Source organism: Nothobranchius furzeri, chromosome 7 (genome assembly GCF_043380555.1).
Source record: "Nothobranchius furzeri strain GRZ-AD chromosome 7, NfurGRZ-RIMD1, whole genome shotgun sequence".
In the NCBI taxonomy this organism is placed as follows: Eukaryota; Metazoa; Chordata; class Actinopteri; order Cyprinodontiformes; family Nothobranchiidae; genus Nothobranchius; species Nothobranchius furzeri.
In genome coordinates, this window is record NC_091747.1 from 71,588,221 (window position 1) to 71,605,500 (window position 17,280).

A 17,280-nucleotide genomic window follows, 5' to 3' on the forward strand; every position below is an offset into this window, starting at 1 on the left:
GCGATATGCTGTTAAGTTACGTAAAAGACTGGATGTGGCAGGTTTGTGATGAAGGTACTAATCCTGATGCTGAAATGGTTTGATACGAATTAACAACGATACTCCACGAGAGATTAAAGCTAACATAATCCTGCAGAGCCCGTTTTAGGTCAAACTGGATGTTTACCCGGCGACACATCTTTGTTTTTATGATAAAATGAGCCGCTTGAAATCTTAGAAGACTGATTAATGCTGAGCTGGAGGTAAAATGTCAGTTACCTCCACGCATCTCAAGTGACTTATGAACTGCTTTTGGTATTTTGATTAGTTTTGGCCTTGAGTGCCTGAGATAAAGCTCCTGGTATTACTCATGAGGACAGTCTCACGGTGTCCTATGATCATTTTTCTGTTTCTGTCTCAGAGGCAGATAAAAGTTAAACACCAGCTGACCCTGCCTTCTGAAAAAACGTTTCACCTCATTGAATCACAGGAATCAGACAAAAACATGCGTCTGTCCGTCCGTGTGTCTGTCTGCCTGTCTCTCTCTCTCTCTCTCTCTGTCTCTGTCTCTCTCTCTCTCTCTCTGTGTGTGTCTCTCTCTCCGTCTGTCTCTCTCTCTCTCTCTCTCTCTCTCTCGTCTTCCTGCCTGTCTGTCTCTCGGGTGTACTTTGTTATGCAGATCTACTTGGGAGTTAAGTCTGGGGGACTCAATTACAGTGATGGAGAATGATAAAAAATTCACACCTTCATGCATCATGTAATTGTCCAGAAGGTCTAAGCTTCATTCTATAAAATACATATCTCATTTACAAACAAACAATAAACAACAACAACAACCTCCTGCTGAATGTCAGCAAGATTAAGGAGATCGTTGTCAACTTCCAGAGAGGCCACACCAAACCCCCACTACTGACCATCAATGGTGCTGCTGTGGAGAGGGAGAGCAGCACCAAATTCTTGGGGATGCACATCAGTGAGGACCTCTCCCGGACCACCAACACTGCATCACAGGCAAAGAAAGCCCAGCAGCGTCTCTACTGTCTGCACAAACTCCCAACAGGCCAGGGCTGCTCCAACCATCACGACCACCTTCTACAGAGGAACTATCGAGAGCATGCGTCCCAGCTGCATCACTGTGTGGGGTGGGAGCTGCGCTGACTACAACAGGAAAGCTCTGCTGCACATTGTGAACACAGCTGGGATGACCATTGGTGTACCACTTCCCTTCTTGAAATACATATTCATCACCCGCCTCACCTGGAAAACCATCACAATCTTGAGTGATGCTAGCCACCCCACACACAACCTCTGCCTCCAGCCCGCTGAAGGAGGTACAGGAGCCTCCGCTCCCGCGCTGCCAGACTCGCCCACAGCTTCATCCATCAGGCTTTGAGACTATTAACCCTCTCCATCACCTTTAGCCACAGCCAACAAAGCCAGCAGACTGGCCAAGTGATAAGAATTTAGCCCTGCCCTGTGGCTCATTCATGTATTATGTACTTCTATATATACTCACTGGCCACTTTATTGGTAACACCTGTCCAACTGCTCGTTAACGCAAATTAACAACCAGCCAATCACATGGTGGCCAGGACGATCCACTGCAGTTCAAACCGAGCTTCAGAATGGGGAAGAAAGGTGATTTAAGTGACTTTGAACGTGGCGTAGCTGTTGGTACCTAGCCGGACTAGCTGGCCTGAGTATTTCAGAAACTGTTGATCTTCTGGGATTGTCACACAACCATCTCTAGGGTTTACAGAGAATGGTCTGAAAAAAGGGAAACATCCAGTGAGCGGCAGTTCTGGGCGACAATGCCTTGTTGGTGCCAGAGGTTTGAGGAGAACGGCCAGACTGGTTTGAGCTGATAAAGACAACAGTAACTCAAATAACCACTCGTTATGGTGTGCAGAAGAGCATCTCTGAACGCACACCACGTTGAAACTTGAGGCAGACGGGCTACAGCAGCAGAAGACCACACCGGGTACCACTCCTGTCAGCTAAGAACAGGAAACTGAGGCCACAATTCACACAGGCTCACCAAAACGGGACCATAGAAGATTGGAAAAATGCTGCCTGGTCTGATGAGTCTTGATTTCTGCTGCAACATTCAGATGGTAGAGTCAGAATTTGGCATCAACAACATGAACGCATGGATCCATCCTGGCTTGTATCAACGGTTCAGGCTGGTGGTGGTGGTAGTGTAATGGTGTGGGAGACATATTCGGCACACTTTGGGCCCCTTAGTACTAATTGATCATCGTTGCAACGCCACAGCCTACCTGAGTAGTGCTGCTCACCATGTCCATCCCTGTATGACCACAGTGTCCATCTGCTTATGGATACTTCCAGCAGGATAACGCACCATGTCATAAAGCTGGAATCGTCTCAGACTGGTTTCTTGAACATGATAACGAGTTCACTACTCAGATGGCCTCCACAGTCAACAGACCTCCGTCCAATAGAGCATCTTTGGGATGTGGTGGAACGGGAGATCATGGATGTGCAGCCGACAAATCATCAGCAACTGCTGATGCTATCATGTCATTATGGACCAAAATCTTTGAGGAATGTTTTAAGTACCTTGTTGGATCTATGCCACAAAGGATTAAGGTTGTTCTGAAGGCAAAAGGGGTCCAACCCGGTACTTGCCAGGTGTACCCAATAAAGTGACCAGTGAGTGTATTAATTTCATGTAAACATATTTCTGTGTAACTAACTGCCCATTATTACATTAATATTGTTTTAAAAATAACCAAATGGTGGATTTGTTCATGTTCCTTTGAGACCCTCTGACCTTATCTTTGATTTTCCTCCACGGCAGCTGTCCAGCAGCAAACTCCACCAGCATGTAAAACAATGACCAGAGGTCGTCATGGCGACCCATTTCCTGCAGAAGAAAAAAATAAATTATCAAATAAAATAAATAGATCAATGCACAAAGATACGCAGCATCTCTTTAGAGGAAGTTCATATTTTAGGAGAATTTCCTGAATATCAGCATAATCTAGTTTTACCTGCAAAGTAGGGACATTACTACCAAAGTAGGGACATTACTACCAAAGTAGGGACATTACTACCAAAGTAGGGACATTAGTACCAAAGTAGGGACATTACTACCAAAGTAGGGACATTAGTACCAAAGTAGGGACATTACTACCAAAGTAGGGACATTAGTACCAAAGTAGGGACATTACTACCAAAGTAGGGACATTAGTACCAAAGTAGGGACATTAGTACCAAAGTAGGGACATTAGTACCAAAGTAGGGACATTAGTACCAAAGTAGGGACATTACTACCAAAGTAGGGACATTATTACCAAAGTAGGGACATTAGTACCAAAGTAGGGACATTACTACCAAAGTAGGGACATTAGTACCAAAGTAGGGACATTAGTACCAAAGTAGGGACATTACTACCAAAGTAGGGACATTAGTACCAAAGTAGGGACATTATTACCAAAGTAGGAACATTAGTACCAAAGTAGGGACATTATTACCAAAGTAGGGACATTATTACCAAAGTAGGGACATTAGTACCAAAGTAGGGACATTATTACCAAAGTAGGGACATTAGTACCAAAGTAGGGACATTATTACCAAAGTAGGAACATTAGTACCAAAGTAGGGACATTATTACCAAAGTAGGGACATTATTACCAAAGTAGGGACATTAGTACCAAAGTAGGGACATTATTACCAAAGTAGGGACATTATTACCAAAGTAGGGACATTATTACCAAAGTAGGGACATTAGTACCAAAGTAGGGACATTATTACCAAAGTAGGGACATTAGTACCAAAGTAGGGACATTATTACCAAAGTAGGAACATTAGTACCAAAGTAGGGACATTATTACCAAAGTAGGGACATTAGTACCAAAGTAGGGAGATTAGTACCAAAGTAGGGACATTATTACCAAAGTAGGGACATTATTACCAAAGTAGGGACATTAGTACCAAAGTAGGGACATTAGTACCAAAGAAGGGACTTTTGCTGGTCCTCACTTTGGGACAATGTTACAGAGCTCTACTTATTCTAGAGGTATGGTGTAAATTACGTTCTAGTTAAGGTTAGTGTTAGGAACAGACTGGTTAGAGTTAGGATTATGGTTACATACAATCCAGTCACAAATATGAATGGAAATCAACTACGGTCCTCACAATGAATGCTAGACAAGTGTGTGTGTGTGTGCGTGTGTGTGTGTGTGTGTGTGTGTGTGTGTAAGAAGGTAAAAAAAGACACTGACCTTGTTTTTGTGGGCGTTAACTGAAGCATAGCGGACCGTCCCTCTGAAACCTGCAACGGTCCTCGGCTGAACACAGAACAAAGTCCAGTTAGACTTCAGCTCAGCCTCAGGACCAGAACCACCACTCATTCTCTGGCTCCTTTACGACATAAGAGCTAAAGCAATGAAACAAGTCAAACTAGAGTTTGCTGCTGGTCTTGTATGGATACAAAACCAGAGTTCACCTGACAGCAGACAGGATTTCTCTACTGCTGTTAAAGTACATCTGCCACGTAGCTTATTTCCTGTTCTTTGCAGAAGAAAAGTGAACTACAACCAATCACAAACTAAATGACTCAATAACTAGTTTCAAATAAAAACGCTAACATTCCAAACATCATTATATGTGTTTAGACTTGAATCGCTCCAAATTCGTTTTGAAGTATTTTTCTGTCCATTATAAATAATTAGCATATTAGCATAGGCTAATGGCCTGTCCAAGCATCGCCAGGATAAAAGTTTGTTGATGCTTAAACTGAACTTTCACAGCAGATTGAAGCGAATTGGAAAACACGCTGGTGTAACCATTAGCTCCTCATTCAAAAAGGACATTATCACTCTCCAACCAGGGACGATGGTTATTATTTACTATCTAAAGGGACTTTCAAAAATGAGAAATAAATCATTTAAACTGAAAAGTTTCACTACAGACACTTATCACTTCAAAGCAAAAGTTATGTCAAACTAAAGTAAAATACAACAGCAACACTACCAATGCGCAACAGCACCGTACACGTTTACATCCCGGGTCAGAGGAACAGAGGAAGCTGGTGGTTGTTCCTCCTAATAAGCCAATAAATCTCGGAAGGTCAATAAAACTGGCCCATAACTCCAGCCTCTTTTACGAAGCTACAGCGTTAAGTGCAAAGCTGAGGCAGCACCTGGAAGTCTTCTCTTGTTAATAAGTGGTCGTCTGTAGCGCGTTTCACGAAGATTACGTAGTGGTGTTATAAAATGTGTGGGGGCCATCCAGTAGTCTAATACTAAACCTAATCATCACTGAAGGCCTGATTTCAGTACATTCCAGGACTTTTCTGGGAGGGCAAAACATGCTGCCTCTGTCTTCTCAGCTGTTGAGTCTTTATGCAAAATGTGAAATGACATCACTGATCAGTCAGAAAGGGGTGGAATGCCTTCTCCAGGCCAGAGATGAGGTCCTGCCCCAAGCGCCAGAGCAGCGCCACAGACTGATTGACTCCATGCCATGCCGTATTGCTGCATTAATTCAGCCAACCAGAACTGGTCATGGGTGTACCTCTACAACACTAAAGTGTTGAGTGATACTGTTACACCCCTACAATGGGCTCAGCTAGGAAGATGAGGGGGGGGGGGGGGGGGGGGGGGCATAAAATGGACAAGTCAAACGTAAGGTCACCCTAAAGGGGGGAAAACGGCTTGACAAAGCAAAACCAACTCAAAGTGTCCTTGTCTTCAAAGGTTTATTAAAAGGGGCTGGAAAATCCAAAGGGAGGGGCAAAACCCTCACCTAGAAATTAACCAAGGTAAAAACCAAACCAAGTTAACTGAAGTTTTCCAAACACCATAAATCCTAAAATTACTCTCCCTTGTTAAAAGGGGACTGGAAATCAAGAAAGGGCAAAACCCCCACTGAGTAATTAACCAAGGTTTGTCTAAAAGACTAACCAAACCAAAATGACCAACTAACTCAACTTGTCCCGAACACCAAAATCCTACCTACTCTCTCTAGAAGCAAAACTGCAAAAGGTTTAGACGGAGCCAAAAAACCACAAGGGAAGAGAACACCAGTTGCTGCTGCAACCCGCAAACAACTTCTCTCCCCGATGAGCTCCAGCTGGCTGCTTTTGAAGGGCCACGGCCTGCTGGCTGTGACTGACTGCTGCCCTGGCGCTGTCCATGGTTCTGAATGAAAGTTGTTTCCCAAGGGCAGCTGTCCAAGGTGCTGCACTGCTGAACAGAAAACAGGGAGCGCTGCACACCACTGGGGCTCCAAAACGGCGGCGGCCGTAACAGATACCCTCAGCAATAAGGAATATTGTGTGGCTGTGTTTGTTGACTTGGCTACAGCCTTTGATTCTGTAGACCATAACAAGCGGCCTCGTGTAGGACCTACCAATCAGAATCAGAAAAGTTTATTGCCATACGTGTGAGAAAACACAACATTCATCAATGCATCCCTGGCATGGTTCAGAAGACTTAAAGCCTAATCTATACTTATTAAATCAGGCTTTAGCTCGTATGGTGAGAACAGAGGGTTTCCAGTAAACACAAGCGAAACCAAACCCTTGATTTTCAATCATTCCTTCAATCCACCTATCCTCCCAGTGGCCAGCGGGGGTTAGTGGGACGATGGTATGATTTTATCTTCTTTCTGGATGGTACAACCTTACAACTTGTCAGCTCCTACAAGTATTTGGGTATCTACAGTAGGTAGACAGCTCACTTACCGTGGATATGCACATTAATACAAACATTACAAACATCCAGTTAAGGATTAGTTTCAGGACCACAGCAGATCAACATTTATTCATTCTGCAAAGTATCAACATCTATCACTGTCATCTGTACTTTGTGCTCAATTGACCATCACTCCAATCAGTTCATGTATAAAACAGTTCTTAGCAAAGGTTCGTCACACGTTCCCTCACTTTTCAACAATCTCATAATTTAAGCTCCAGTAACTTTTCCCAAAGGCTACACCTATTTTGGATGTTTCTCATTTGAGTTTGCTGCTCCAAATGACAAAATCCATTAAAACCACCTCCTATCACATTATCCACCCTCAACAACTCAATACAGTGTGCCAGCTTCTGACTGCCTTCCGATCGATTACAGTGATCCCTCGTTTATCGCGGCAGATGCGTTCCAGACCTGGTCGCGATAGGTGAAAATCCGCGAAGAAGGGACACCATATTTACAGTACAGCACATTCTCTTTTTGTGGGTAAAACTCAAGAAAAAAAGAATTTTTACTTGGTTTTTTTATAGTTTTATTCCAAAAAGTGCATTTTATGATGAAATTGATGAAAAAAAAAAAGGAATTTCATGATATTTCGCATAGAAAAATACCGCGAATCGGTGAAAAATACCGCAAATCTGCGAATTTCCCTTGAATAAGGCTCCAAAGAAAAAATCCGCGAAGTCGTGAATCCGCGATAAACGAACCGCGAAGTAGCGAGGGATCACTGTACTCAGATTATGAGTTTTAGTGTTTTAGGAGCGTTTTTATCCTGTTCTAACATGTTTGTTTTCATAATTTATGCTCTTGCTGCTGCGTCTTGGCCAGATCATAGTTGTAAATGAGAATGGGTTCTCAAACTACTCAAATGGTTAAATACAAGTCAAATAAATAGTAAAAGATGGAATCTAAATAAATGCTCTGGGGCAGTAAATCCTCCAGAGCATCACTTGCTGAGGGTGCAAGAGTTGGTGCTCATCTCCACCTTCAGTGGACTCCAGATAGAGCAGCCCATCTCCGTTCTCCAGAGGGAATTTTCTACTGAAAATCTCTTGCTGGGAAGTTTGTGTAAAGCACTCTGCTGGTTCCATACCCAACAAAACTGCCGTTTAATGTTGATGTTCAACGACCACGGTTTGGTTCACTGTAAGATTTAAGAGTATTTCTAACTCAGCATTTTGCTTGTCTGGTTGTTCTTGTTCTAGTTAGTTTCTTTGGAGTGTGGGTTTAGTGTTAGAGGTCAGCTGGTGATGTGACCGGGACCGGGACCCATCTGTAGCTAAACAAACCACTCACATCCCACAGGATTCATGGACGAAACAGGAGGCATGCACGTCAAAATCATAAGTCCAAAGGAACTGTAAGAAAAACAAAAACAAGACTGAAACATAAAATGACCAAAATGAAAGGAAAGTAAAAGCAACAGAAATGTCACAGAAAACCAACAGATTACAAAAGTAACATTAACGATGGTTGGTGATCCATTCTAACTGAACTTAACCATCAATAGTACACATATGACACAGCTGCTGTAGACAACCCTTAACTTTATACTCACTCATGAAGTCAGCACTGGGCGGGGTCAGTTTCAGGTCCAAAACAGCTTTTTATGTACATAAATAATCCTGTAATGTATTATTAATAATAATATTTATTATTATTACTATTATTATTATTATTATTATTATTATTATTAATATGTATTAGTATTAATCATCATAATATTTATCATTATTATTAATTATTATTATTTATTATTAATAATAATAATGTTTATTATTATTATTTTTATTATTATTCATATTTATTATTATTATTATTTATTAATAATAATAATGTTTATTATTATTATTATTATTATTATTATTTATTATATTTATTATTATTATTATTAATGCTGCTTAATTTTCTGAGGGTAGATAGTAACAAATAAAAAAATAAACCAAAATAAAATTCATATTTTCTATTAATGAGGATATTTGAGAGGGGCAGATGTGGGTGGAGCCAACGATGCAGGGCTGCTGGCAGTTTCAGAACAGAACATGTTTATTCATTTATTTATATTTTTATAAGTTTTGTTTGTTTGGCTTTAGCAGCATTGGGCCACAAGCGTGTCTAATAGTGACGACCAGATGTTATCTGAACTAAATCAGATTCAGACTGGATTGAGGCATTTGTTGCCCTTTAGATGATGGAGGAGGAGAACGCCTCCCTGTTGGTGCAACAGTCAGAAGATGGGTGTCAGCAGACATTCCTGCTGAAGCTGAGAAAAGTGCTGCTTTGATCAGAGATTCTGTCTCCTTCAGTGAGATGATGGAGGGATGAGACGGCACAAAGAACGGACAGGAAGAGGAGGAATGAGACGAAGGGAGGGGGAAAGGGTGGAAGACACGAACTGAGCGAGAGAAGCCCTGCAGATGATTGGACTGAAGCTGACGCCGCTGCAGAATAAGAAGAGCGGGGAAATACGTGAAGGGCGGCACAAAAGCGTGCTGGGACTCTCGCTCGGTGACGCAAGTTAAAGCATCAAATATTCAACTCACTGCTGCGACAGAAGCAGCAACGCTGCAGAGGAGGATGGGGTGAGAAGAAGAGGGAGAGGAGGATGAGTTTGTGGAAAATGACAAAGAGAAACTTTTGAAAATGGAAGCAGCACACGTACTAAAAGATCTACAAAACAGCTCAGGTTCAGAGCAGAGCCTGGTCGGATCCGACTGGATCCGTCTCTTCCCGTCCAGCACCAACATCTGGATCATCACGTCTAATCTGTTGGTCTCCTCAGGTTTTCCCTTCCTGTTGCATCAGATTGAGAAAAAGAGCGTTTACGTCTGTTACTGATCAGGTCACACAGGAATCCACCGGACCCGCAGGTCTAATGGGACGACGTGCTGCAGTGCAGCAAACACGCCCACTCCGCAGACACAGTCCGCTTCTTCTGGGTAAAGAAAACACAAATGATCCATGCTAAGTTAAAACTAGTGACTCTAAATGTGTTGGTTTTTATTTAGAGCCAAATGTTTTATTTCCTTTTTTTCTCATTTTTGGAAACAATCTTCTTCACGTTTCCAGATCTGATCACAGAGAGGAGCTTCCTGATGATAAGTGTTGATTTCTTTCCTTTACAGACCTGATGATGCCAATTTATTCTCATTTGTCACTAAATTTGTTTTTGGTGTCGATCTGCCTCACCTGGCTTTTAAGCGTCTGGGAATAAAATGTTAATTTTGAACTGTTCGGCACAAATGAGGACAACTAATGAGGTAGATCCCCCTCCTCTTCTTCATCTTAATGTAGATGAAGCAACCTCTCCCTTCTGCTGCTGCAGCAACGGGGCGCAGTTTCAGCTCCACCTCCTCCAGTCTCATCCGCACTTTAGTGCCTCTGAGCAGAATACTTCTAAAGCCTGCAACACAACAATCAGGACCTCCCTCCCTGCCACAGAGACAGCGGTGGTGGTATTGGCTGGATCGAGTTCTTCTGATCTGAGGGTGAAATGTGAGCAGTTTTATGCTTTTTCTAAAAGCTTTCTGATACAAATGAACAAATGATCAGGTGTTAATCATCTAAAAACTGCTCCCATGTTGGCAAACTGCCTTCCCGTTTGTAAACAAGCACTCATTTATTAGCCTGGCCTGCCAGACTCATCCTGTTTAATTCTGCACAGAGAGAGAGAGTCTGGTTACTCACAGGCAGAGAGGCACATGAGGGACGGGGCTAGCCAGCTCAAAAATAACCAATCAGAAAAAAGACGGAAATGCCGACTGTACTGCGCGACGCTGTAGTTTTTTAGCTGTAGTCAAAAATGGCGTCTGGCGACGGCGCAAACATCTTTCTTTAGCAGAAAGGCTTTTAGCGCTTCTGTTGCGGTTTTAAAGACGCGTCCAGGTCGTTTAGAACAGAGGAAAGAGCCGCAGTGAACTCCGCTTCAGTCGCCATGTTTATGACAAGCTCGGCATTGTGGTGTATGACGTACGCTACTCAGCGCTGATTGGCTCGGTTAGAATTCTCAGGGGGTGGGGTTATCGGAATAGGAGAGTTCTCAGAGCCTTTATCTGTGCAGAATGAAACAGAGGAGGAGTCTGGTGGGCCAGGCTAATAATTCATACATTTTAGTGACCTGTAACGGTTTATATTTCTACAAAATAATCAAACATCAATAATTATTGTGGGGAAGCAGTAGCAGTAGCTTAGGAGGCAGAGCGGGTTGCCTCGTGATCGGAGGGTCATGGGCTCGATTCCAGCTCACACCGGGGGTATCCTGCTGTTGTGTCCTTGGGCGAGACACTTCACCCGGCTTGCCTGTGTTAGTGGTGGTCAGAGGGGCCGACGGCGCCAAATGGCAGCCTCGCGTCTGTCAGACCGCCCCAGGGTGGCTGTGGCTACAAAGTAGCTCACCATCACTAGCAGTGTGTGAATGTGAGAGAGTGCTTGCAAGCGTCTTTGAGTGTCCTAAACAAGCGCTACGTAAGTTCGATTATTATTATTATTATTATTATTATTATAAGAATCTCAGCTAAAACCTACAAAATATGGTTTTGGACTGATGTTTGTGTTTCAGGACGCATCAGAGTTCAGCCTGGCTCAGAGGAACACACCCCAGAGTGCTAACACTGATGAGAAGCAGTTTGGAGCTGGACAGCTGACGCACAACAGAGCCAGGCTCTTACCGGTCGGACCTCCCCGTTGGTGTTGGTGTACTGCCGGGCCAGACCGAAGTCCAGCATGTAGCACTTTCTGTAGGTGGAGGGAAGTCGGCCCATTGCAAAGTTTGACTGCAGAAATCAAACAAAGCATTCAGATCCTTGCACAAAGAGACAATCACTTTAGGGTTTTGCTAGATTGCTTTATAACTCTGCGACAGGAAATTAAATATTTGTTGAAATCAAAACCGCACATCTTCATATTTATATGTCTCTGCTCCCTTATGTGTGTGTGCAGCTTTATTTATATAGCACATTTCATACACAGAGGTTATTCAGCGTGCTGGAGAGAAATATTTTTGCATCGTACCGGTTTTATGTCCCGGTGCAGGAAACCCACTGAGTGGATGGCTTCTATGGACTCCAAGATCTGCTTGCCAAGTCTCAAGGTGGTGCTCATGGTGAAGGTTCCTCTGGGCTGACTCCTCCGCAGGTCAGCCAAGTTACGACCCTGGACAGCACCGAGAGTTGAATGAAAAATGAAGATTTAAAGTGCCACTCTTTAAATGCCGACCATCTGGCCTTATATCAGGGCTCCTCAGCTATTTTGAGCCTCAATCAAGGCTCATATAGAGGCTTAAAGAACAGCTTCCAGTCCTAAAGAAAACATTGTTCTAAAGACCTTTAATGCATTTGCAAACAAAGAAACAAACACAGTCAGACACAAGCAAATATATACAAAACTCATTATAGTCCACTCAAATCAAGATGGCCGCTACAGCCAGTGAACCGAAGCAAAGACGAAAGCAACTCAGTTTTCCAGCTTTGGAGCTAAAAGTAATGTGATTGCATTGGTAACAGACTGTGTGACTCTGCATTAGATGGTGCAAAAAGTTATTTTCATGATTTGACCAGGAGTACCATCATTTATCAGCATGAGACCATCTTAGTTTAACCCTCCCACTGTCCTAATGGGTGTGACCCCGCGAGGAACGTTGACCATTGAGCAGGGTTGATGGTTTATCCCTTGAGGTCCATGGTGCTCACTCCTCACCCCTGCCACGTGGACCTCAAAGGATAAACCATCAACCCTGCTCAATGGTCAACGTTCCTCGCGGGGTCACACCCATTAAGACAGTGGGAGGGTTAAAGGTGTGGTTCACTGAAAAAACACTTTTAATGATCATTTCTGATTATAATTAGTCACTCTGAGTTTTTTATGTAGTTTTCAAACAAGGGATTCGGAAAAGGGTAGAATGCCTTCTCTGGGTCAGGGATGAGGTCCTGCCCCTAGTGGAGGAGTTTAAGTTTCTCGGGGTCTTGTTCATGAGTGAGGGAAAACTGGAGCGTGAGATCGATAGGCGTATTGGTGCTGCATCTGCAGTGATGCGGGCGTTGTACCGGTCTGTCGTGGTGAAGAGAGAGCTGAGTCAGAAGGCGAAGCTCTCGATTTACCGGTCGATCTACGTTCCTATCCTCACCTGTGGTCATGAGCTTTGGGTAGTGACCGAAAGAATGAGATCGCGGATACAAGCGGCCGAAATGAGTTTTCTCCAAAGAGTGGCTTAGAGATAGGGTGAGAAGCTCGGTCATTCGGGAGGGGCTCGGAGTAGACCCGCTGCTCCTCCACATCGAGAGGAGCCAGTTGAGGTGGTTCGGGCATCTGGTCAGGATGCCTCCTGGACGCCTCCCTGGTGAGGTTTTCCGGGCACGTCCAACCGGGAGGAGACCTAAAGGTAGACCCAGGACACGCTGGAGGGACTATGTCTCTCACCTGGCCAGGGAACGCCTTGGGATTCCTCCGGAGGAGCTGGCCCAAATGGCTGGGGAGAAGGAAGTCTGGGCGTCTCGCCTTAGGCTACTGCCCCTGCAACCCGACTCCGGATAAGCGGATGAAAATGGATGGATGGTATTCAGACAATTGTCATTGTCAGAATATATCATATATCTGTAAATCAGTCTCAATTATCCAGGTAACTATTACCTAGTAATCTGACAGGTACTGTAACTCTACTAAAAGATAGACAAGTCATGTTTGTCAATCTACAAAAGTATATACAGCGCTCAGCATAAATGAGTACACCCTCTTTAAAAAGTACAAATGTAATCAGAAGCTCAATGTACAAAATTATATCCAGAACTTTCACAAGGCTGGGTTTAATGAACACTTGTTCATCTCCATAACATGAAATTAAGGTTAATAATATAACTTAGATCACTAAATCTTCAGTTTTACTAAAACTGGTTGAAGCAAAAACGAACACACCCCACAACAAAAACTACTACATCTAGTGTTTGTATGACCACCGTGATTTTCAAGGACAGCACCAAGTCTTCTAGACATGGAATGAACAAGTAGGCGACATGTTGCTACATCTATCTTTCTCCATTCTTCAACAATAACCTGTTTAAGAGCCTGGATGCTGGATGGAGAGTGACGCTCAACTTGCTGCTTCAGAATTCCCCACAGGTGTTGGATTGGGTCAGATCAGGAGACTTGCTTGGCCGTTCAATCACCTTCACCCTGTTCTCCTTCAGAAATGCAGCAGTATCTTTAGATGTGTGTTTTGGATCACTGTTGTGTTGGAAAAGTGCACGACGACCACGTGCACGGAGTGATGGCAGCATCTTCTCCTTCAGTATAGAGCAGTACATTGTTGAGTTCATGATACCATCAATGAAATGCAGCTCCCCAACTCCAGCAGCACTCATGCAGCCCACATAAGGACACCGCCACCACCATGCTTCATTGTAGACACCATGCATTTCTCTTTGAAATCCTCACCTTTACGATGCCGTACAGTTGAGAAACAATTAGTTCCAAAAACAGTGATCTTTGTCTTATCACTCTAGAGTCTAGAGTTTCCTGATCTTCTTGTAGGCCTTACCTTTTTGTGTAAAGAAATTATTTCCTTTCTCTGGTTTTGTGACATTTATCTTGCATGTGCAGCCATTGCTGACAGCATGAAATGGGAAGGGCTTTTCGTTGTTAAGTAGCGCCCTATAAATCAAAATCTGTCATCTTAAGAGTGGCTTTTAAGGCTACGGGATGTACTCATTTTTGCAACATGAGCTTGAATGGATTTGGTGGGAAAATCACTTTATTGCGGACAAATTAGCAAATGCTGTTTGCACATCAAATGGCCCACATTTGTGGAAGTATGTTGTAGTTTGGTATTTCATAGGAAATGTTGATTCTTACAGCAAACTAAAGGTTTTCTGACTAATGTAGTGGGGTGTACTCATTTATGCTGAGCACTGTATAATTAACCACCTTTACCGCCACATACCAACAACAATCATTTGAAACTTCCAGACTTTATTTCTATAAAAACACAGAGGGCTGCCTGTGGGCTTCTCTACCACCGGGCTTAGCAAGTTTTCTGGAGGAAACCCTGCTTACTTTTTATAGAAATTAGCTTTTCTAAACAAACATGTTGATACTGTTACATGTTGAATATATAGCGAGTATTATTGTCACACTGGTACTTCCATTACCATGGCAGCAGTACGAACACTTACTGAGGTGAGCTGGTCCGATCTAGCCTAGTGAACTAGACCAAATTCTTGCTTTGCAAAGAATGGTCTAGGCATGCTCCATTGGAACCTCTGCAGCTCCTACCAGGACTCTGGCTAGCCAATCACAGCTCTCTAGAGGGGTTTCAAACACATAAAGAGCTGTGATTGGTCCATAATGGTGGGCCAATCATAGTGCTCTATCTGCTTAGTGAACAAATCACAGAGCTTTATCCGCTTTGTGGGCCAATCAGGGCACTCTATATGCCTGGTGGGTGGGATGATGCAACAGAAGCCCCCTTCAGACAGGCCATGAAAAACGGAAATGTTCCGGACTCTGTCCGTAAGACCTTTGTGTCTGAATACAAACATCCGGATAACGTGTTCCGGAATTTATCCGAACGAAGCCCCTAGTAACAGGTCCGGATTTGTTACGGACAGGGTGGCTGCTTCAGACTGGTGAGGTAGAGTTCCGGACAAGGGGGAGGGGGGGAGGAGGGGACCGGGGGACGCTGTGCGCACCCAGATAGCCCGCTGCTGTAGCATGCGGCAAACCACGGCAGCTCGCCTCCTACGGTACCGTCTAGACGCGCGACGGAGCGCTTCACACCGCTTCAGTGATTCCTTTAACCATTGAGCTTCATCATCCAGGTCTCTTATGCGTCTTCGTGTGCGCAGAATTATGCTTAAGCGCCTCGTGATTTTTATCTTGAGAGGCACTATAGAAATGATATTTTCTTCTTCTTCGTCTTCTTAACATAAGTCCGATCCCCCACCCCCCCACCCCACCCCGGCCGCCGTCAGACTTCTGGAACTTTTCCCTGCTGTGTGAACGCAGCCGAAAGGACAAGTTCCGGTACAAAAGTGGTGTGTCTGAAAACACGGTTCTGGTTAAAAACCGGATTGAATTGTCCTTAAATGTTCCATTATGTCTGTCTGGAAAGGGCTAGAGTGAAACAAGAGTATGTCACATTCATTGTCCAGTGGAATGCGGAGACCATTTGAAAGACAACGGTAGAGCCCGCCCCGCAACCGAGAGCCGTCAGTGGAGCGTGGCCAGACTAAATAATACATTTATTTATTTAGTCTAGCTTGCCAGGCTAGGTCCGATCCGTTTATTTTTATTTTTTTAAAAGGTCCGCCGCTAACGTGGGACACGGCAGATTTGGGTGGATGTAATATCAATCAGAACGGTGACTCAGAGCTGACTCAACAGGCTCTTTATAACTTGCTATGACTGGCTGAGGAGAAATGTTTTCAGAAGTATTTTGATAATCAATTTAAAATGTACATGTCTGATACCTCTGCTTAGTTCACTCACCTGTATTTTTACATATAAACCCTTAATTTAACCGTCTTACACCATTCTGGTTTACAGGTGGAACAGAAAAATAAGAATCTGTAGCAGAAGTTCATTTGTCACTGATTCACCGTAAAAGGTGAAACTAATATGTTTATGTTTATTTATTTGGCAGACGCTTTTATCCAAAGCGACTTACAATTTATAACCTATAGGGCATGTTGTGATCTGTGGGGGAAACCGGAGGAAACCCACGCATGCATGGGAAGAACTCGCAACTCCACGTAGAAAGGCCGCAGCCGAGTTTCAAACCTGCAACCTTCGTGCTGCGAGGCAGCAGTGCTAACCACTGCGCCACCATGCAGCCCTATAAACAAAAACATAATATAAGTGACAGACTCATGCAAAACCAGACATTTCAGCCCTTATTTGTTACAACAGTGATGATTATGACTCACAGCTGAAGAAATCCCCACATTTAAAACCTCAAACAATCAGATTATCGTGTAAAGGTTCGATATCCTAAACTCCAGAGTGTCACACTCTAATCAGCTAATGAACCCCAGAACACCTGCAAAGGGTTCCCAAACCTTTAGATGGTCTCTCAGTCTAAGATGGATTACTGACATAAATGTCCTTTTGCACCATTTTCTCATTTTTCCAGTTTCACCTGCATATCAGTCTAAATTATCCAGGTACCTAATTCTCACCTCCACTCCACAGAAGTGAGGAAATGAATATAATTAAGTCTTTGCCACTTGTGAAACTCAGAAACAAAAGTATTGAATACATAATCTGCCTTTTGATCACAATAAACCGGCTTGTCATTGGAGCCCACACTCACCTGAAGCTGCATGACTACGTAGTTAAATTTGTCATTTCTGCCACATCCAATAAACTTACAGACGTGGTTTTTACCTACAGAAGAAAAAAAGAGCGGAAATGATCAAACACATCAATGCAGACAAAAACAAATAGTTAGCATTGAATGATCCTACCCAAGATACACTTCTAAAACTCCTACTATTCCATTATAAAGGCTGTAATAGGCAGAATTATTGTATTTAGTCACGTGTGTTAAGGATGAGTCTCTCTGATTAGAATAAATAACTCTGACATGAGT

General features: G+C 43.4%; 1 protein-coding gene across 3 annotated transcripts in view; it reads right to left on the bottom strand.

Moving 5' to 3' along the window:
• ttbk1a (tau tubulin kinase 1a) overlaps nt 1-17,280 on the bottom strand; it is a 112,497-nt gene that overhangs the window by 56,823 nt on the left and 38,394 nt on the right. For all 3 annotated transcript variants that reach the window (XM_070553698.1, XM_070553697.1, XM_070553696.1), the window contains 5 exons: nt 17,002-17,075; nt 11,712-11,852; nt 11,369-11,473; nt 4,227-4,292; nt 2,774-2,866 (listed from right to left, as the gene is read on the bottom strand). In XM_070553698.1, coding sequence (XP_070409799.1) covers nt 2,774-2,866; nt 4,227-4,292; nt 11,369-11,473; nt 11,712-11,852; nt 17,002-17,075 — 479 coding nt within the window. The remainder of the gene's footprint in view (nt 1-2,773; nt 2,867-4,226; nt 4,293-11,368; nt 11,474-11,711; nt 11,853-17,001; nt 17,076-17,280) is intronic.